The sequence below is a fragment of the Macrobrachium nipponense genome, chromosome 31, assembly GCF_015104395.2.
Source record: "Macrobrachium nipponense isolate FS-2020 chromosome 31, ASM1510439v2, whole genome shotgun sequence".
Taxonomy (NCBI): Eukaryota; Metazoa; Arthropoda; class Malacostraca; order Decapoda; family Palaemonidae; genus Macrobrachium; species Macrobrachium nipponense.
This window is the reverse complement of record NC_061093.1, coordinates 55,248,397-55,271,403: the sequence shown is the minus strand read 5'-3', so window position 1 is coordinate 55,271,403 and position 23,007 is coordinate 55,248,397. Positions and strand designations below refer to the sequence as shown.

Below are 23,007 nucleotides of genomic sequence, written 5' to 3'. Positions count from 1 at the left end.
AAAGATACAGTATATTTATTTAGTAATAATCACTCACCGCCTTTCATAATTAGTCAGTTGACTGTTTTAGTTAAATGTAAATTTAAATTTACCTCTAATTACAGAATTACATCCTTGGACTGTGCATGTGATACAAACTTGTACATGCTTGAAATGTACTGAAAAACTGTACATTACATATACCCCAGAATGTCATAACATGCAGTAGAACATTAGGCAGTATGCACAAGAGGGTCCAAAATAATCCTAAGTAGGATTTGCAGCCTTATCACCCAACAAAATGGCAGTTTTTCTTGCCTACCAATACTATGTTTTCACAGCAAAATAAGTTTATGTGCAATAGGAACTTGACCCATGGATAGTTGATGAAGAATAGCCTCCATGATCAAACCCCTATATGCACAAAATGTCAATGAATTTCTTCTCAGGTGGTGCACCTTTTGCCCATACGGGCTCTAGCATATGTATTGGCGAGGGTTTGGGATTCTGGAGCATGAACTGTTACAAAAAATTATTGTATTATTAGCACTGTGATTTTTCACTTTTTAACTAATTATATTTCAGTAAATAATTATTTCGGTTAAGTTTAAAAAAAAATTTATTGTTGGTTGAGGTTCAATGCAACAGTATCTATTGGTAAAACTATGTACTCTGTTGGTACTCAGAATATCAGAAGGTGATGTCCAATGGTTGAGGAAAGTTTTGATGTCCACCTAATATTAAAAGGATTGTGAATTTCCTCTGGGCATAAAGATGTGTAAGTGTTTTAGATAGTTTTCATTTGTTCATTACAACCCCATAAATCTTAAAGTGCCTTATTTCCATATGGATATATCCCAGTTGTACCAATCTTTTATTAGGGAAAGAACACTCTTAACTATACATTCCTGGACCTTCGTCTGGTTTCTATGGTATGTTGCATTCTCTTATACAGCTCCATAGCACTCGTATTCATCACGTCTCTCTTGTGGTTTTTTTTTTAAGCTTTCTCCTCGTTAATTGTGTCCTTGTTTTATTTCTTCTTGTATTCCCAGACCAAAAGACAGGATTTATATGGGAGAGTAGACTACACTTGGCCTTTCATGGTTAAAAAGGCTTATAATCATCAAGGGAATAGCAAGGAGTGAAAGTATATTTCTTTGAAGCCCTAAAATGCTACCCTTACCTTCCTTAAGGCACTCATGTACAAAGTGTTGGGCTTTTAAGAACCGAGTTTCCTCCAATCGCAAAATTACATAATCTGAAGCTCTGAGAGTATACCTTTTACTGTGTTTGAAACCATGGTTGGGTTTCGTCATGTTACAGTGTAATTGTAAAAGACTGACTTCCTTTCATTGTAAAACAAAAATTTGGAGCTATGCTATTTAAAAACTTCAGGTAAATAGAATATTTTAGTAACCTCCAGGGAGCGACTGAGTTGCCATTGTGTTTAAAATCAATGGGTATGAAAACTAAATACAGTCTAGATCTGATTTTACATTATTTTGTAGTCAGCATTGGTTTGATTCTAACAACTCATAGCTTTGTAAATTTTCATTAATTGCTAGATGGATTTTTAAAAAATAGCAAGAACTTTTTTAGATGTGTAATTTCACAGAAACTGCTTTGCATGATGTAGATATAAGTAACTTAACAATCAATTTTTAATACAATTTTTATCTAATTTGGGAAGGCAGTGATGCACTAAGTGGAATGTTATGGCATCTTTCAGAAGAATAGTTGTGAAGACCAAAAGGCCTGCCATGTAGTTTTTTATTTGTATCTCTATGACATTACAGAATCTGCGTTCTTACCATACTCTGTTTTTTTTCCATCTGTCCATCCGCCTTTGGTGTTTGTGCACGATAACACTGCGTCCCGGGCTTTAAATAACATCCTATTTCGAATATTAACGGTGTAATTCGTATACATAAGTTATTAAAACACTTTTCAGTTGCAAATTCACACCAAGGTATCCTTATTAAAACACTTTTCAGTTGCAAATTTGTACCAAAGTATCCTTTTATTTACCTAAAACTTACACATAGCGTAACTATTTAAAGCACGGGACGCAGTGTTACCATTGACCACCACAGACGGATGGACAGATGGAAAAAACAGAGTATAGGTGTCGATTTTCTTTAGCATGAAAGACAATACAAGAAAGATTTTCTGTTGCATCAAGGTTAATATTACGAAGTAAATGGTACTTGTGTACCACAAAACAGTAACCATATTAGTTTTAACTTCCAAATGATCAATTTTCAATAAGACATACTTGTACTTGTAATTCATGTTGACCCCACCCAGGTAACTAAAACTGAACTGAATATAGAATTTAGGCCACAAGCACTGGGACAAATGAGGTGACTTATCAGTTAAAATTAAAAGTCCCCTTCCCCATAGCTCTGCATTTTCCCTATATTATTGCTTTTGCATATTTTTGTTTTATAAATATCTTACTATTTATGAACTGCTTAAGCATTAGTATTGCTGTTATGTTCAGAGAGACTTATTCAAATTTTTGCCTATTTTTTCAACATGATGAAGATTACATTTCTCATATTTCCCTAAACTTTTTCATTGTCATCTGGGATCATAATTTCACCTGGTAATGGTGATAAAATGGACGAAAACTAATTCATAGTTTTCATCCCTTAGTTATTTGATTGTATTTGCAACCAAGTTATGAATACAGTAAACCTCCCTATTCACAGGGGATGTGTACCACAGCCTCCCACGATTAGTTAACACCCCCCTCTAAAAATGCTTATAACGTCCTATCTTGAAAGTTCAAATATTAAATGTACATATACCGTGAACTAGCATCCTAGATCAAATATACCTTAAGCTATTATCCTATTACTGTATGAATCTTTGAAATGATATTATTAATATCATTTCAAAGTCATCACAGACATTTCGCACTTAAAAATATATACTGTACATACTTCTAACCCTCCTAGTCAATAACACACACACACACACACACACACACACAGAGAGAGAGAGAGAGAGAGAGAGAGAGAGATTTGAGAGAGAGAGAGAGAGAGAGAGAGAGAGAGAGAGAGAGAGTATATCTGTCCATCAACCTCTCCCTTTCTATCTATATAGTACTGTATATCCATATTGACATTTGAGTATCTTTTGGCATGACAAAGAGAGAGATTTTTCAGTATCCTTCATAGTTATTTGTTTGACCACCAAGTGGACAACATATTCTACCCTTGCAATCAATAGGTCAAGATAAATTGACAGGTAAATTATACCCTCCCTTCGCACCAAGCTTAGAAGATTGGGAATCGATATGTTTACTTTTAAAATTTTACATAATTTACTATTAGGAATGCTTAAATAATTATAGCTTGGAAAATATGAAAAAGTTAATAACAGAGTAACATCACGTTTATCCATAAAACTACAGGATTCAAAACAAATAAACATATATTTTACTTATGCATAAAAATCTGTCCGAGAGAGAGAGAGAGAGCCTAAATTTTTTTGTTATATGATGATAGTTACACCTTCATCCCTCCCTCTAAGTGTAAACAGAAAAAGATCACGGAAAAGATTTACATATTGATCTAAAATCTTATAAATTCACTATCTTTTCTTTAATTATTTAATGTTATTTAATCTTATTCAACTTAATATTAATACAGCCAAACCTTGGATTTTGTACGATTCAGTTTTCGTAGACATTTCCGACGAAATTATGACTCTGGTGTCATGTATATCCTCAGATTTTGCACACCCAGAAACGCTCCTTCCAGGGCCCGCCTCGTGACTAGGCCCTGTACCGAGCGCCCAAAGCAAAACATCCTGTTCTCTTGTGACCCATTATGCTTTTGTGTTCATTGTTTTTTGTGCCTTTATTTTTATGAAAGGACAACTGCTGTTTGTTCCGATACGTAATACAAACCATCGGTCCTTTAACAATAGGAAGTAGTTAGCGGCAGCTGGAACGGTCGTAAGCTTTGAACAAGGGGAGAACGGTAGTTAACTGCTTGTCCGATCGTCGCGCGGAGTGAGGTAAACAAATCACTTTTGCTTTCGGCCGTGGTGAGACAAGACATGTTCGTCATCGCTCTGCCTGCTACTCGTTGTTGCTTTGGTTTCAATTCAGCCCTCTTTCTGGTTTGTTTGTGTGGTAAATGAAAATTGTAAGTACATTGCTTTCATTTTCTTTATTGCATTTATTAATCAATAATGGATCAAGAAATGGAGCTTTCGCCGCGGCCCCCGGTCGCCCGTAGAGTGTGTCCCGGGCTGGAGGGGCGTAAATGTGGCGGATTTTGCTCCTTTGTGGATGTGGATCCACATGAACTGTGTACTCGTTGTCGGGGGCGAGAATGCTCCCGAGACGAGCCCTGTGTAACGTGTAAATTGGTCCGAGGCGCAGTGGGTTCTGTACGAGGGCAGGAAGAGACGTAGGCCTACAAAGGAGTCGTTGGAAAGCTCTCCAGCGACTCCTTTGGTAACGGATACCTCGTCTTCCTTCTTGCCCCCCGGTCAGCCCCAACGTTTCGCGCCTTCCCCTGCGGGGGGTGGGGTAGCGGAGTCCTTCTCCTCACTTGATCCGTCGAGTGTGGAGGAGGGCGCTCACTACCCGGATGTACAGCTGTACTCGGGGTCTTCCATCCGCTCTGGGTGGGGTTCGTCTCCCCCCAAGCGTGAGGGAACCCCTCTAACTAACCCGACTGTTGCTTCCGCAGGTGTGCCGCCAGTGAAGGACGACCTGGGACAGGTGTGGGAGTCGCTGGGACTGCAGGGAGTGCCAAGCATCCAAGGGCTAATCCAGCGGTTGGCGGGGTCAGCAGTGGTCACACATGGTGTGGTGACCACTACCACTACGACTATCTCAACTCCAGCCTATGGCATGCCTCCGCACTTGGTCTACACGCCCCACGTGACGACCGTGACACCGACAGCGGCGATTCAAAGACCTCTCGCTGCCGTGCCAAGGAGAAGCGTGCCACCGCCGCCTGGGTTCTTTGTGCTGCCGACCCCGGACTTCCGCTGCCCTAAAAGCTCTCCTCTAGACTTGCCGCCAGTGCCTAGATTGCAGGTAGCTGTCGACAAGACGCTTGGCTCCCCTGACGCTGCTGCCGTACCTGCCGTACCTGTTGCTATGTCTGCCGCTCCCGCTGTTCCAGACGCTGATGCTCCTGTTGTTCCTGTTGTTCCTGCCCCTGTTCCTGTCGTTCCTGTTGTTGGTGGTGCTGCTCCAGGCTCAGGTCTTTCCGGACAGGTGCAGTCGGGCCCTATTGCTTCGGCAACTGCCCCGGCTCCCTCCTGGATGGAAGACCTGACGTCTGTCCTGCGAAGCCTGACGAAGAAGAGGAAGGTGTCGTCGTCGTCTTCATCGTCTTCTTCGTCGTCTGCTGCCTCCTCTTCCCCTTCAACTTCTAAGGCTACCAAGCCGAAGAAGAAGAAGGTTGCCTCCCCCCCTAAGAAGGCTCCTTCGGGACCTTCTAAGGGCCCGTTTCGCTCCGGCGATTCGGGGAGCTCTTCTGCTGGTCCTCCTGCTCCCTCGGGAACAGGGCCCGTCTCTCCTTCTGCAAAGAAGAAGAAGACGGGGACCAGAGGAGTACCAGCTTCGGCTGGCACTTCCTCGCCTGGTACTAGCGGTTCTGCCGCTAAACCAGGATCCGCCTCGGCTTCTCGTTCGCGAGAAGTACCGAGTGGATGGTCTCCCGCGGGAAACCGTCCAGCCAAAGTCTCGACGCCCGAGTTCGCTCGCCGTCAAGACCAAGGCGTGGAGCAGAAGACTGGCGAGAGTCGTGCAGACGACTCTCGCCAGGCCAGCGGGCTGAGGCAAGGAAGGGGTCCCCGTGGCCGTCGGTACCAGCAGCTCGACGCGCCGAGAGGACGCTCACTGGTCTCACCGCGACAGCGAGCCTAGCAGGTCACCTGACCGCCGCTCCCATCGGGACCGGCCGGAGGCGGTAACCAGCAACAGCTTGCCTGACGCTCGGGATCGGGGTCGACGTTCTCAGCCGAGCCGCTCGCCTCAGGTGAGCAGTGCGGCCAGGCCTGCAGCTCGATCACCACTGCGGGTTGGGGATCAGCCGCAGCCCTCCACGCACGCTGGTCCTGCCAGCGAGCGAGGGGGGAGCGTCAGGTCTGCCTCTCCAGTACCTTCAACCTCCTCGGGCTACGCCGGGAGGAGCGAGGTACCTCGGAGTGATCGCGAGGGGTGCGCCGCTCGCGATCCCGCTATGACGCCGTACGCACCAGGCACGGTTTTAGGACCGGCCAGGACGTACGCGCAAGTAGCTGGAGGCGACCGTGAGGGGTCTGTCGCTGTTCCTCCTTCTGAAGGAGGAGTATCTCGGGATCTGTTCTTGCTGGAGGGACTGGACGGTCCTACTCCTCAAGACGCAGTTACTCCCGAGATACAGAGGAACTTTGCAGAAGTCATTAAGCTGATTCGTCAGCATTATGGCCTTGCGGAAGGAACGCCGCTACCACCTTCTGAGCCCACGTCCCGGCTCGAGTCATTTTGGGGCCCGAAGAGGGAACCCAAGATGATGGTGGGATTGCCGCGATCGGAGCTTGCAGACTCGGTCCTGGACCAAGTGGAGAATCTCATCTCAGGGCGAGAGGACTCGCTGAAGTCCGGTCGGTCTTCCAAGCTGCTTCCACCTCCTCTACAGCATCAGAGGCGTTTTTATGTGCCATCTGAAGATCCGATACCGCCTAAACAGGTTAACCCGGAGTTAGCGAGGCTGACTCCAGGTGTGTCCCTGCAGCAGCTCCTGTCGGAGAACCTCTGGTTCTCGCAGCAGGAGGCACTCGCCCTGGAATCTACCGCTATGGCAGCATTCCAGGCAGTCTCTTGGCTGGATTTGTGGTCCCTCACAATATCCAAAGTCGCGGCCGGCTCTGGGAGCTCTGCTCTCGAAGACGACGCGTCTTTCAGGAGAGTGTGCCAGTCTGGAGGAAGAGCTATCTCTTACCTCGCCCATCAGACTGCTAACCTGTGGGCCAACTTGGTTCTTCGACGTAGGGACGCATTCCTTACCCGAGTGACCAAGGGGGCTGGGCGTGAGGCGGCACTCGGTCTTCGAAACGGACCCATTAGGAGTTCCGCCGCTCTCTTTCCCGGAGAGATGGTGGACGCTGCGGTGGAAAGGCGGCGCACTGATGACAGTGACCGCTTGGTTCACCAGGCAGTCTCGAAGGTTTCTGGGCAACCTCGAGTAGCTGCGGCTAAACCTAAGAGTTTAGCTGGCGCTTCCACGGTTGCTAAGACGGTTGCCCCGTCTAAGCCCCGTGTGAAGACTCCTGTTGCTTCGACTTCTGCGAGAGGAGGCCGTAACCAGCCCTCCTCCCAGACCTCCTTTCCCCGAGGAGGTGGTGGTAAGAAGTCGAAGCGAGGTGGGAAACGCTAGGGACGGCGTTCCCCCTCACCTGCTGCCGGAAGTGGGGGGGTGCCTGGCCATCCATTGGGCAACTTGGCAGCACTACGGCGCCGAGACCTGGATAGTAGACGTCCTTCGGGAGGGATATCTACTACCCTTCGAATCTCGGCCCCCCCTCATCTCCAAACCGGTCCATCTACAAACCTATGTCCGGGGTTCATCAAAGGACAACGCTCTTCGACAGGAGATCAAGACCATGCTGACAAAACAAGCTGTAGAAATCGTAGAGGATCAGTCACCGGGCTTTTACAGCCGCCTTTTCCTGGTGGAGAAGGCAACGGGGGCTGGCGTCCGGTGATAGACCTCTCTCCCCTGAACCGTTTCGTTCGCACGACTCGGTTCACGATGGAGTCGGCACGATCCATGCTCGACTCGATCAGGGGGAACGATTTCATGCTTTCAGTGGACTTGAAGGACGCGTATTTTCAAATACCCATCCATCAGTCCTCCAGAAAGTACCTCCGCTTCATCTTCGACGGGACGGTGTACCAATTCAGGGCACTTTGTTTCGGTATGTCAACCGCCCCACAGGTGTTCACGCGAGTGTTCACTCTGGTGTCGGCTTGGGCCCATTCGCACGGGATACGTCTTCTGAGGTATCTCGACGATTGGCTGGTCCTGGCGAGCTCCCGCTCGCAGTTGCTACAGGACAGGGATCGACTCCTCAAGTTTTGTCACGATCTAGGGATTGTGATAAACTACGAGAAGTCCGATCTCGAACCCAAGCAGAAGATGAAGTACCTGGGTATGCTGATCGATACGGTAGCAGGGCAAGTCTTTCCCGCAGACTTGCGGATCAGCAAATTCAGGGAGGCAGCCGGCCGGTTCCTGTCTCGGCAGGAACAGGCAGCTCAGCAATGGCAAGTCGTGATCGGCCACCTGTCATCACTCGAGAAGTTAGTCCCTCACGGGCGTCTTCACCTGCGGTCTCTCCAGTGGAGGCTAAGGGAGAGTTGGTCTCAGGCAGAGGACCCACCTCACTTCCCCGTGGCTCTCACGGAGAAGGTGAGGCAGGACCTAGCCTGGTGGCTCGACGACAAGAACCTCTTAAGAGGAGTGCCCATTCACACTCCCCCCCCCGGAGATGCTGCTGTTCTCAGACGCATCGACCGAGGGATGGGGCGCACACCTGGAGGAGTTGCTGGCTGCAGGTGTGTGGGACCATCATGACAAGCACCTTCACATCAATGTCCTGGAACTCAAGGCGGCGTTCTACGCTCTCCAAGAATTCCAGGACCGCTTGGTGGGACACTCGGTGGTGTTGATGTGCGACAACACCACAGTAGTGGCATACGTCAACAAGCAGGGGGGCCTAGTGTCTCTTCCGCTACACCAGTTGACAGTGCAGGTGCACGAGTGGGCCACGGCTCACTCAATAGAGCTGTCAGCACGCTACATTCCAGGCAAGAGGAATGTAGTAGCGGACAAGCTCAGCCGTCGGGGTCAGGTGATAGGAACCAAATGGTCTCTACACCCAGATGTGGCGGAAAGGCTCTTCAACCTGTGGGGGCGACCGGTCGTAGACCTGTTCGCTACCCGGCACAACAGAAAACTTCAGGTTTTCTATTCAGCCATGCCGGACCCATGGGCAGCTGCAGAGGACGCTCTCCAACACCCCTGGGACAACCTCTTCGTTTACGCCTTTCCTCCCTCCTGTCTGATTCGGAAAGTGATCAGTCGAGCGCTGGTCACTCCCAATCTCAGGATGATCCTGGTGGGTCCCAAACGACCTCAGGCCGTTTGGTATCCGGACCTGCTGGCTCTTCTCACGGAAGCACCGAGAGAGCTGCCCCATTGGCACAACCTTCTAGCCCAGCCACACGTAGAACGGTACCACCAAGCAGTCCAGTCCCTTCAACTTCACGGCTGGCTGTTATCCACCATCTCTTGCGAACGAGAGGCTTTTCTCGTAGCGCAGCAACAGAGATGGCTGGATACGTCCGACAGTCCTCTGCAGCTGTGTACCAGGGGAAGTGGGCCGTCTTCTGTGGTTGGTGTCGTAGACGGGGGTCTGTCTGTCTCTCAGAGCCACTCTTCAGCAGGTAGCGGATTTCCTCGTTTTTCTTCGCCGAGAGAAGCTCCTCTCAGTACCCACCACAGTCAAGGGATACAGAGCCGCCCTGGCCCTGGTCCTAAAACTGAGGGGACTGGATATCTCGAATTCGTTCGAGATTTCCTTGCTCATGAGGAGCTTCGAAAGGTCTTGTCCACCCAGGGAACTCAGGCCCCCTGCGTGGGATGTGACTCTCGTCCTTAGGAGTTTGACTCGAAGACCCTTCGAGCCACTCCGAGAGTCGTCAGACAGGGATCTGACCCTCAAGACCCTCTTCTTGCTGGCCCTGGCATCGGCGAAGAGAGTAGGGGAACTACATGGTCTGTCTTTCGATGTTAAACACACCAGAGGCTGGGGATCTGTGACGCTCGATTTCGTCCCGAACTTCGTAGCTAAAACTCAGAATCCGTCGATCCCTGACGACAGGTTCGAGTCTTTCACTATCCCCTCCCTACTGGACTTCACCGATAATGATGCGGATGAGATGCTGCTTTGTCCTGTGAGGGCGCTACGGCGCTATCTGAAGAGAACTCGACACCTCAGGCCTGAGTGTCGACGCCTCTTCGTTAGCACTGGGGTTACCAAGAAAGAAGTATCCAAGAACACGCTTTCTTTCTGGCTACGTGAGGTGATCAGGAGAGCGTACGAGGCTGATGGTAGTGACGACATCCGTACGCTCCGACCGAGAGCCCACGAAGTCAGAGGTATTGGACCCTCTTTGGCGTTCCGTAAGAACTTCTCCGTGGCGCAGGTCCTGAAGGCAGGTGTCTGGGCCAACCAGACCACCTTCACGTCCTTCTACCTTCGGGATATTGCCCACAAGTCCTTGGATACTTTTTCCTTGGGACCTGTGGTGGCTGCTCAACACGTTGTGTAAGCTTACCCAGCACCCGAGCAGGCAGAACAGCATCGATTCCTGGTATGACTGGGAGAATGAATGTGCGAATGAGAGTGTGACTGGCTTCTCTTCACCATCTTTCTCTACCTCTACCTGTGGGCAGAGGGATACGGTCGTCACCATGCTGGAAAGGAGTCCAATGCAGGTAAGCTACTCGACCGAGCTCCATCCTATCCCTTTCACTAGGGATAGGAGCGTATATCCACCACTTTCTCCTACAAGGGGGAGGAAGTGGATGCCTACATGAGACAAACCCATGACTTTATATTTGCTCCTGTACAGGAACAAGTTCTTACAAATGCTGGTACGAAGAGATACGCTTGCCTCTCTCTTAGTACTCGACCCAGAGGTCTGACCATTGATCCTGCGGTGCACACCCCGATCAATCGGACAGAGGCTTGGATCCCTCCCTCGCTCTTACGACCAGGGAGGCACTCCAGGGATGGATTCCCCTTCCAAACAATAACCCGTCCTCTTCCAAACAATAACCCGTCCTCTTCCCTCCTCTCCATCTACCATACGCTAACAAGAGTCTTCAATAAAAGTAAGAGTGATGTTTAAATGTTTATTCATCCATTTCATTAGTTGCAAAAAACTGGCTTGGGAAGCATGAGAGTAAAAGCAAACATCCACTCTCCAAAGTGGTTGAAAAAAGACTAAATGTGTCACAATGTCACAGACCTCCGCCTCGTCTACGCCCGAGTCGCTAGATGCCCCAGATTCCTGGCATTACAAGCTTTTGTTGATTTTAATAGTTTCCACCTGGCACCTGAAGGTTTGTCCTGCAAAATACAAACTGATTAAAATTTTTCATTTCTCACTGTCTTCTGTATGTAAAACTGTTTATTCTCCATGAAATTCATGTTTATTTAATATTTTTGGGCGTCTAGAACGCATTAATTGGGTTTACATTATTCCTGATGGGAATTATTGTTTTGGATTTCGTACGTTTTGGATTTCGTGAGACATTCTGGAAGGGATTACATACAAAACCTAGGTATTTAATTGTGAAAATATAAAAACACAGAAGATTGCTCTGAATAAATCCATGAATGGACGAGTTTTCCTGCCAGTAATTGCGAGACCGCGAATAGCGGGGGTTGACTGTAGGTAATTTTTAAATTTTTATTTTTTATGGATCCACTTTCCTACCTTGTGTGTAGAAAATGTTCAAGTTTTCTTTACTGTATCATTTATAAACCAAAGTGAATCAAAGCTAGCCTTGTAAAATAGTTTTTCATGAAACTGATTTCAAGTTTCAGAAATTTAGGGTCGCACATTAAGAATCTCGACAGTAAATTTACCATAGTTTTCTTTGTAATTGTGTTGTTGAAATTTATATGGAATGCAGAAAGAAAAACCATCATAAGATTCTGTTTTCATAATACAGTTGATAAATCTCTCTCTCTCTCTCTCTCTCTCTCCCCTCTCTAAAATTTGATTTAAAATTGAAATCCTTTCACACAGTAACTCTCTACTCTGTAAACTGCATTAGTTACACCTGAGCAGTGTTTTGTAGTTAATATTATTCTAAATTGCAGGTGAGGGTGAGGAAGATGGAGCAACAGAGACATCTACAGAATCTTTGAGCAGAGGCGATAGGTCTCACCTCATTGTTTGGTCTGTAGCTCGTCCCCCATCTGCTAATCCCTCATAGACTGTAAGTAATGCCTTTGGGAGAAAAAATGTATGCCTCCAGAGAATTTAAGAGTATTTTTTGTTAATTTTACCACAAAATTGGTGAAACTCAAAAATCAAGTAAGATCAGTGGTTAAACATGTGAGAAATTACTTTTATTCCCGGGAAAAGTATTGCATCTCATGCAGTTAATTTTTGTATCAACCATTATCTAATATGCAAGTATGGAAAAAGTGTGGAAGTTTTAACAGAAAGTTGGATATAAATGGTGGTTTCTTTTATGTGAAGTTTCACATAGTTAAAATTCTGTTAGACTTCTTAGAAATATTGGGTATTTATGAAGATCAGATTACCACTTACTAATGCATTTGATGTAGAAATCAAATTACTGAAATTTTGAAGGTATGTTTTGGTATCTGGCTCTTGACATCAAGCTATCAGGTAGTTACACATTTTCCTATTCGTAGCACAACAGCAGTTTCATTATGGAGCTGTAAGTTAGGGAATATAATGTAGTTTCATATATAGATTATTTATTTTTACTAATTTCAATTAATGCGCTTCACCCAAAGCTGATGAAGTATATAGGCTTTACGAGAAATTGTTCAGTTTGAGTTGATCTCTTATCTAGTCCTTTTGTGTACAATGAGTACATAAACTGTACTCTTTTATGTACATGCTTTAGCACAGAGAGAAGCTCAGCCACAAGATTCAAGTTCTTTTGCCAGTAAATACGGTACTTTGTTATTCAAATAAAAAAGTCCTCACTTAAAAGGAAAGGCACTGAATGATTGAATTATTTTCCAGATTATTTGTGCATATGTACTGTACTTCATCTTTTTCCTGATGTGTTCTCTAAGCAATATTACTGATAACGCATTCTCACATGCTATTTATACAGTTTGAGTTTTCATGCTTTGTACTCAACATTAGTTTTTGAGTTGTATATTACCTTGAACTATGATTCATAGTTTTCCTCATCCAGTATAATTGTTTTAGGATACACTTACTCTTTTGCAAGCATTCTTATTTATGCAATGCTTAAATGATGCTTACCTGTATAGTGATGGTCATGTTAAAAGTAATTGGTATATTGTATGAAAAGTACTAAAAATGAGATACGAGTTTCACTGTGCTTACATGTGAAAAGCTTCATTGCCTTTAGCGTCAACACGTTTTCTATACGTGATTGGCAAAAATATGAAACTTGCAAAAAAGATTAAATTTCCTCACAACAGACAAAATAAGAACAAATGTTTTGTTTCCCAGATACTGTAAATTATTGAATTAGTACAATTTTTTAAACTGCAATTTATTTATTGGAAGAGAGTACAGAAACCCAAGTTACGCCTACATTTAGTGAAGTATGTACTTTTCTTGCATGTCCACAAAAATGGCTTTTAGTGTAAAACACACAACAGCACTGCTCCTGTTACATTGTTAGCAACAAATAAGTTGCAGAATGATATACGTACTTTGGGATGCAGGTCATATAAATTCTGGGGCTACACTATTCATGATACATGGTGCTGCTTAGTTGCCCTCTGTTATGTACTGTATACATGTATTTGTGTGTGTGTGTGTGTGTAGTGAGTGCATATGTAAATGTACTGTATGTTTAATATCTGATCAAGGTATACTTTTTTTCAAATTTTAATTTTGTGTGAAGCTTCCAGCTCCTAAAAAATTATAGTATTTTATAGTCATCACATCTCCCATTTCCATTGATAACATTCTTTACATTTATTCTGTGTGACAAAGTCAGTGACAGTGACAGCACAAGTTTATCTAGTAGCCCTGTTATGCATGGTGGTCCTATATATGGATACTGTATATACATACAGTACATGTATATCCAAGAAGTGAAAATACAGTATCTTCAGGTAACTAGCCTGTTGAGTTTTGCATACATTGTCAACATTTATCAGCCTCTCGATGCCAAGATGACTTTTAAAGTCTGTTTTTGTTACTCTTTTTAATAATTTATTGAGAAATATGAAATTTCATTCTTTTTATTTATTTTACTAACACTGTAAAAAGATATTGGTATATGTAAAAAATAAAAATATACAGTCAGCTCTATATTCGGTGAGGATTTGTGTATGCATATCTGAAAATGTCTTTCAAATATTTAGAAAAAATTTCATGAGCTTCCAAGATGCAAAACATAGCATAGATTTGCCATGCACAGGAAAACATAACAATAGATTTGCCATGCACCAAGCATAGAGGAATCCAAATAATAGGACAAAAACGTGTCTTGGAAATATTCAGAAAAAATTTTATGGATTTCCTTAAATAAACAAGTAGGTTAGTTTAATACATAAAAACAAGAGGATTGCTTGCACTTTCATTACTACCTTAAAATAGATTTACATAGCAATTGCTTAAAACTGAAGCTACAGGTTCTTACTGAGGAACATTGTTGAATTCATTGTAATTTAAGGGTGAATGCCATGCTTATTGCAGCTCAGAAAGATGTTAATTTTTATGTTTATAGTTTCTCACACTGGTCATTACTTGAAAGCAATTTATATTTTCTGTACTGTACTATTCTGTGTTTACTGCATAGATTAGGTAAACCTAGGCTAGGTAAACACAGGCAGATAACCTGCAAGAGGAAAAATACTTTATTTTATATCAGGGATATGAATTTGTGCACATTTTAGGGTAACTCTTCATGACATGGACCAGTCCTCTCTCAAGGGCTGACTGTATTGATTAACTTTTCAGTCCTGTTTTTTTGTCACTTGACTTCTACATGCTGTAACTCGCATTGTATCTTCAATTAATTCATTTTCTAATACTCGAGTCAAGTTCAAATCAAATCATCAGACTACTTACACCTCCTCGGGTGCTGCAGATTCAAGATTGTAGCTGCATGTTGTCATGTTGATTTTATTTTTGAGTGATGATTACAGGCTTGAAACTATTTTCAAAAGATAATAACATTACTCCATTAAAAGATTAACACTTTAATGGGCTAAGTTTATTGAAAGATGCTGTAATTACATCAATATTGTTTGGAAACATACATTGTCGTCAGGGTAATTGCCACAAGGGCTTATTAAATATAGTTTCAGTTACTCTAATTTTGTACTTTCAGTAAAAAAAAATCAATTTGTAACCTGCTAAGGTTGTCATTGTCACATGAAATTATTATCCTGTGTATGTGTGTGTAGTTTTTCATAACAAGGCAACAGTGATCTCAAATCTTTAAATTATTCTCCCGCTTATGGTCTTTTTAGTTGTAGGGGACATTTAATTTAAATATCACATAACTTTATTATTGGCAGTTTGTGAATTTGGTTTGAGATGTATTTAAAATTATTCATGTAGCAAATTCATTTTTGTTAATAGTACAGTATTTTTGGGCTGTAGTACTAAAGATTACAGAATAAAATGGGCCAGTGCAGTTACCTTGCGCTTCAGTAATATTTTAATATTACAAGGAATTTTAATATTACAAGGAATACTTTACTTCTTGAAGCAATGTTTTTTAAACTAGAGTGAATTTTATTTTCCCTGTCGGAATTCACTACCAGAAGAAGATTTGCCTTCAAACTTACAGCTTCATTGTGGATATGATAATGCTCTCTAGAAAGTACTTAATTCTTAATGGTATAAAATGTATACTTTCATTACTTCTACACTTTCAGTTCACACCTTCCCAGGGAAGAGCATTGATTTAGTTTTAAAAGAGCCACATTAGCATCAGTGCCCCACAGGCATGAGGGACATTCCTCACCACCATAGTTAATGTTAGAAATCAAAACTCTTCCTGGTGTTCATTCGACCTTTAACACGCAGCTTTGTATGAATTCAAGAGGCTGAAGCTGGGCAATCATCAGGCATCAGGGCTTCTTAATATAGGACTAAAATGTTAAGTTTTATTAAATAGGTTTATCCTTTTAACTGGGCCATTTTGTAAGATGTTTAATTTTGAAAAAAGGTAACATCTAGTGTTATGAGGCCGTGATAAAGCTAGCTACAAAAGAGCTGTGTTTGTAGATTTTAGAGATTCCCTCTCCAATTTCTAACTGATTCTAGTCTCCTCTGATATGAGTGTAATCTTATTGAAGAAAGACTGTAATGAGAAACTCCTTGTTGTTAATTTGTAATATATTTTTTATACAACTTTCTTCAACTTAAACTACTCATGTACCATCACAAGAGAAATATTTATATAAAGTATATATAGTACCAAAGCTCTATTGTTTCAGTAAGTTGGTTATGTATAGAATGTAATTATGTATTTGAGGAAAGTAAAAGTTGAGAGTTCCATATTGGAACTGTGTGGTTATTTTATAATGAGAGGATTACTTCTATTTGTGTTCATAAATTACAAGTTGATGTGGCTAATCTGTAAATTTTATTCAGCTGATGAAACACCATGGCACAAGTTCTTTAAATAGTTTGCTAAACAGACCAAAAAAGTGTCTTCGCAAATAAGAAAATTTTACGTTTTCCAGATTTTGTATACTAAGCCAATTTTTTTATTTAGCTGGTATACTGAAAGATACAGTTGTACAGGTATGGTATCTTGTAGGGTTGTAATTTATTTATGTATGTATTGTTATATTATATCACAGTGAAGATTAATGTCAACCTGTCTTGTGAATACAGCTTGATGCACAGTAAACAGTAACCAAACTTTAATAACTGTTTTATTGCTACTCAGATCATCAGGATTTATATTAGTAATGCTTGTGTAGTGCACTTTTCTTTTCAGATTGTTTGAGAAAATACCTCATAAACAGAACAAAGCTAGGTAAGCATGACCAAATAATAGTAGAGAGTGACTGAAACCCATCCCATTATTGGATGATAAATTCAATAGCAACATGTTAAAGCAGACAGAACTCCACAAAATGTTATGCTGTTCTTCACTTAAAGAACATGACAGGAAGCTAGTTTCCTGTCAACTTCATGAACTGACTCACTCGGTCTCTCAGCCATATACATTCCAGGCAAGAGGAACGTTATGGCAGACAAGCAGAGTCATCGTCAAGTGCTGGGAACAGAGTGGTCACTTCATCTGGTAGTGGAAAGGCTATTCAATTTGTGGGGAAGGCCAGCAGTAGATCTCTTTGCCCAATACAAGAGAAAATGGGCTGTGGCAGAAGACATCTTGCAACACCCTTTGGACAACCTGGACATTTATGCCTTTCCTCCCTTGTTGAATAGAATTTCTGATTGGAGAGAACCCAGTTTCCCCGTTAAATGGCTGTATACATAGATGATCTTCTGAGATAGCCAGACATCTATCTCTGTTGTGGGTCGGCAAGAAAAGCCTTTCACTCGCAAAAGATGCACAGTCTCCAGCCGTGAGGAGATAGGAACCCTACCAACTTGTGGAACTTCTTGACGTGTGGTCGACAAAGGTGTGCCACAGGGGCAAAGTTATACACAAAATCATCCTGTGCAATTCCCGATACTTCCAAAGACGAATCAATGGAGGAAAAGGAAGGAGACAGGGCGTCAAAAGTAGCAGAGGAAAAAATTCAGGAAGAAGGGGATGCCGAAATGTCCACTCGGGGTGGAGGAAAAGTAAGTACCCTATGATGCTCCCTCTTGTAAAAAGCCTTCCACTGCGACAGAGACCAGGAACAACATTCTGGTCAAGGGTTGGAATGGCACCAACTGCAAGTGGTATGGAGGTCAGTAAAACCTGGAACATGGAAACCCTGGAAAGCCCGGATACAAGACAACCAGGCGCGTGCACACATAATGACAGCAAAGCACAAATAAATCCCGGGCTAACAAAGAAACCAGCCTGGGAAGGAAAGCACAAAAGCCAGCAACCAATCTACAAGGCGGTCAAAGAAAGGCTGATGCGTCACAAGGTTCCAAGCTGGTCGATGACTACCTTCCACCTCGTATACGCACGAGTTCCAGATGCCACAGATTGCTTGCTTTACAATCTTTTATTATTTTTTTATTGGTTTCCAGCTGGCGCTAGATTATCCTATTGTTAAGGCCGAAGGTTTGTTCCACGTACGGACAATGATAATTTATTCTGGAACTATTACACAACCATACAATGGTATTTTGGTCCCTTTGCAACACAAGGGTGCCAAAATCAGACCAATGACTATATACAAATGAAATGTCTAAACATGTAATATTATGGAATTATTATTTTCTTGGAAAATAAGGAATTTTCAAGAAAATATGCCACTCACACCACTCAAGCAAACACCAATTTTCTATGGATAGGTACTTAACCTACAAAGAAACACACACACACATATTGCCTATTACAACATTTGGGTCTTCAAACAAATTAGGTGTAGCACAACAAACAAACTCAGGTATGAAATTTGCATATCAAAGAATTACCCTCTATCTGCAAATCAATAACTATAATGTCACGGATATATATATTGCCCTTTACAACATTAGAGTCTTTAATCCAATAAAAACGTGTATCAACAGCAAGTAACAGATTAATATGTACAGTTTGCCCTTTGCAACATTATGGTCTTTAATCCAATAGAAATAAGAAATATGCTTATCATCAATAGCAATAATCAATATAGTCCACTGTAACAAAACTTATTTTTTAGTTAACAGCAACACCACTTTCCCAGAGCTTCAGTCCAACAAATATGTCTGTACACTGAACTCTTAAATACCAGGGATTTCAGTACATTTACCACATTAACATAAGCCTTCTCAAAACTGAAAATAATATCCAAATTACACTTTTACAGGCACTTTCAAAACTGTTAAGCAAGATTCATAGAAGGGCAAGAACTATGCATATGTAGGAGGAGAAGTTTCACAACTATAACAAAAAAGAAAAGACAAAACAAACAAACATTAAAAAAATCATTCAATAAAATAAAAAGAAATAGGCAAAATAACTTACATTTAAAAATAAATCAATAGTATGTACTAGATTTTTCCATACAAACCCACTAAAAATATCATTCAATAAAATTAAAAAATAAGCAAAATAACTTACTTTTAAAAATAAATCAATAGTACTAGATTATTCCATACAAACCCACTAAACTTTTCCCAACAAACCCATTAAACTTTACTATAAAAACAAACCTACCGCAAGATAAAACTGCAAAAAACTTGCAAAAATATCCTACATCATTGAAGGGTACTGTACCCTAGGTACATTACCTACATTGCTGTGTGTTGTGTATAAGGATATTGTGTACGCATACACTTTATTATGTATACACTTTATCTTTTTAATATGGGAGATTAATGTTGTCATAATTATTCCAGTAACCAAACCAGGAAAACACCCAAGTAACATAAACCAGCCACAGACCAATTTCCCTATCAAGCAATGGTAAATGAATCACTTGTATGGCACATATGTAAAATATAGTATATTTAAGCCTACCACACAGTTTGGATCACAGGCTAACAGATTTACTATAGATTCACTATCCCATTTGGAAGATTACATCAGCAAAAGATTTGAATGCAAATAATAGCTATTTCCTTTGATACCCAAAAACCCTGATATTTCATGGAGATATTGTTAAAAAATTATGCAAAAATAATACACATGGTCACCAGCAATGTTACATGGAGATACTGAATTTTTTTTTTGTTCATGAAACTTACCTGTCAGATATATATATATAGCTGTATTCTCATAAGTCCGACAGAATTTCTAAAAACTTACGACACACGTAGTGGGAGTAGGGTGGTTAGTACCCATTCCCGCCGCTGGGAGGCGGGTATCAGGAACCATTCCCATTTTCTATCAGATTTCTTCTGTCGCCGGTGTTGTAAACACTGTTTACATCACCTACGCCTCAGGATTTTGGAAAACTGTTCTTGCTTAAGTATCCTCTTGACTTTTTGGGTTTTTTGATATTGGATCGATAGCTTGACATACATGACAGGGTGTGCATGAGGGATGAATGTAAGGTGAGGCTACCAAAGGCTTTGGTTGATCCTCACACAGTATGTAAAGGTTGTAGGGGACAAGTTTGTATGTATGATTTTCGCTGCACTGAATGTGAAAGTTTGACTGATGTACAATGGAAGACGTATGAATCCTACGTTAATAAATTAGAGCGTGACAGGATCAGGAGGTCTTCCTCCAGGAGTAAATCGGGTAGCAGACAGGGTATTAATGTATCCCCTTCTAACCCTCCTGTAGAGTTTGTAACTCCTAACCCCGTAGTGTTGCCTTCGGGCCCTCAAGTGGTGTCTGCGGAGGGTAATGCCCTTTCGCTTATTCTGGATTCTTTGAAAACACTCGAATCCAAAGTGCTTGCCCTTGAAAATAGGCAAAGTGCTAAGTGCAGTGATAGTGCCCCTAGTGAAGTGGAGGGGGCGTCAGATCGGCCCTATAGCGCCTCTAGGCTGGGACCTCTGCCGGACTCAGGGAGAGGGCATGTCGAAGGCCGAAGGAGGGTTACGGGGATCCCCCACCGATCTGACGTCCCTTCAGCAGCTCCTGTAGACGCTTCCCAGGCTGCTAAGGAGCGTGCTCGAGCACGCCTCCTTAAGGATTGCTTTTCGTCCTCCGGCGCGTCCTCCCCGCGCAAGGGGTGGGAATCTCGTCCAGATTCGCGGCCTCTGAAGAGGACCTTTCAAGATCAAGACGCTTCACGTCATGCTTTGTCTGATTGGCGGTCTTCTCCGGAAAGCGTAGCTTTTCCGCCCCAGAAGAAGACTAGGACGTCATCTGACGATGACGCCTTTGAGCGCCCCAGTCGCTCTAGAGCCAGGGCTTTTCCTGTGAGAAGGAAGAAGGCGTCCCCTCGCCCCTCGCCTTCTCACAGGCACAGCTCTTCTCCTCGCAAGGAGACTTCTCAGACTGAAGTGATACGTGCTATGCAACGTCAACTGGATGCCTTGCTTAAGCAGAGGGAGACGGTTCCTCGTCGCAGGAAGGACGACAGACTGCCGGTCAAAAGGACCAGACAGTCTCCTCCGCCTTCTCCTCGTTCTTCCCCGTCTCCGGTTGTTTCGCCCTCTAGACTTCGTTCTTCTTTGGAGAGAGAGAGGTCTCATCGCGCTCCCCTCTCTTCTCTGCGAGAGGATGATCGGCATTCCGATCTCGACGCTTTTGTGGACGACGAAGTTGAGCCTATGGGACGGACTTCAGTACGTTTGGATCCTCGTAGTAAAGAAAAAGCGTCTTCCTTTTCTGCTCCTCGTAGACCTGCTCGTGTCGACGATCAGCGTGACGCTCGTCAGTTTGCAGTTCCAGTATCTTCGCGGGACGTTCGTAAGGACACTTCGCGTGACATTCGGAGGGACGCTTCGCTCGACACTTGTTTGGACGCTTCGCTGGACGCTCGCATGGACGCTAGGATGGACGCTCCTCTGGACGCTAGTAGAGGAGTTCGTAAAAGCGCTTTGGACGCGAACGTGGAAGTTCGCTCTCACTCGGACGCTTTTCCCTAGTCTATTTCTGACGCTTCACGTCTACGTGCAACATCACGTTCACCTCAAGCTTTGGTTGATCCTGTGACTGTGAAGGATTCTGGTTCGGATCCGCTCCCCACTTCTTCTCGACATCGCTCAGATATGAGACTCGGAGCGAAGGGTCTTTTGCCTCTTCCTTCGGGGTTTCACTCTGGTAAGGAAGAAGGAGAGTTAAGCTGCTCTTCGGAAGAGGTTGAAGGAGATCAACCTTCGACGTCTGCTTCTTTGGACTACCAAGTCTTAGCTCGGCTTCTCCGTGATTCGTTCGGGGATACCTTCCTTCCTTCTGCTCCGCCTTCTCCTCCCTCGCAGTTTTCTTCGTCAAAAGCAAGCAAATCACCTGGTTTTGTTAAGATGAAGACTTCGCTATCGACCAAGAGGGCTTTCCGTAAGGGTAATACCTGGATGGAATCTAGGAAGACGCAAGGAAGGACCACTTTCGCCCTGCCTCCGTCTAGGCTTAGCGGTAAGACAGGGATGTGGTACGAAACTGGTGAGGAGTTGGGACTGAAAGTTCCTACTTCGGCGCAAGGAGATTTCGCCAGTGTTGTGGATGCCTCTAGGAGATCTCTCTTAGCTTCAGCGAAGGTTTCGTGGACGACGTCTGAACTGATCATCTTTTGAAAGGCCTTTTCAGGTCCTTGGAAGTATTCAACTTCTTAGACTGGTGTCTGGGAGTGTTAGACAACCAGTCTCGTAAGCCAGATTCAATTAGCCTCGGGGAGCTGTCCAGTGTGTTGTCATGCATGGACAAGGCCGTCAGAGATGGCTCGGAGGAGTTAGCCTCTCATTTTTCAGCAGGTGTTTTAAAGAAGAGATCACTTTATTGCAATTTTGCTGCTAAGTCTGTCTCTCCTGCACAGAGGGCAGAGCTTTTGTTTGCGCCTTTTTCGAGCCATCTCTTCCCCCAGGCTATGGTGAAGGATCTGGCAGTAAGCCTTCAAGAGAAAGCCACTCAAGACCTTTTGGCTCAGTCGTCGCGACGTCCTACGGGGCCTTCCACGTCTTCAGGAGCCCAATCTAGTAGAAAGCAGAAGCCCTTTCGTGGAGGAACTTCAGCTAGTTCTTCACCCCGAGGGAGAAGTCTTCCTAGAGGTAGAGCCCCAGCTAAGTCTAGGGGCAAGAAGTGAGAGATCCGTCCTTCAGTCACCGGTAGGAGCCAGGCTGCAGTTGTTTGGAGAAGCCTGGAGAGAGAGAGAGGCGGACACCTGGTCTCTCAACATCATAGAGAAGGGGTACAAAATCCCTTTCGTAAAGCCGCCCCCGCTGACTTCCACTCCCAGGGACTTGTCCCCGTCGTATCCTCGAGAAAAGCGGAAGATACTCTTCGACCTGCTCGAGCAGATGCTCGAGAAGCGAGCAGTGGAACAGGTCTTAGACTTGGCAACGCCAGGATTTTACAATAGATTGTTTCTTGTACCGAAACAATCAGGAGGGTGGCGGCCGGTCTTGGACGTAAGTCGTCTGAACCTCTTTATAGAGAAGCAGAGGTTCATGATGGAGACACCTCAGTCAGTTCTGGGGGCCTTAAGACCTGGAGATTGGATGGTATCACTCGACCTTCAGGACGCCTACTTTCACGTCCCGATACATCC

General features: G+C 43.7%; 1 protein-coding gene across 37 annotated transcripts in view; it reads left to right on the top strand.

Annotated features, from left to right (window-relative positions):
- The window catches only part of LOC135206982 (C-Jun-amino-terminal kinase-interacting protein 4-like), a 168,526-nt gene extending 149,611 nt beyond the window's left edge, over nucleotides 1–18,915 (top strand). For 35 of the 37 annotated variants that reach the window (XM_064238562.1, XM_064238546.1, XM_064238579.1 and 32 more), the window contains one exon: nucleotides 11,899–16,657. Coding sequence is in view for 4 of the 37 variants with exons in the window: in XM_064238580.1 (XP_064094650.1) it covers nucleotides 11,899–12,014 (116 nt within the window). In the remaining 33 variants the exon portion in view is untranslated. Of the gene's footprint in view, nucleotides 1–11,898; nucleotides 16,658–16,727 lie in introns of those variants that run through there. The other 2 variants (XM_064238557.1, XM_064238556.1) reach the window with 2 other exon arrangements.
- The last annotated feature ends 4,092 nt before the right edge of the window (nucleotides 18,916–23,007 follow it).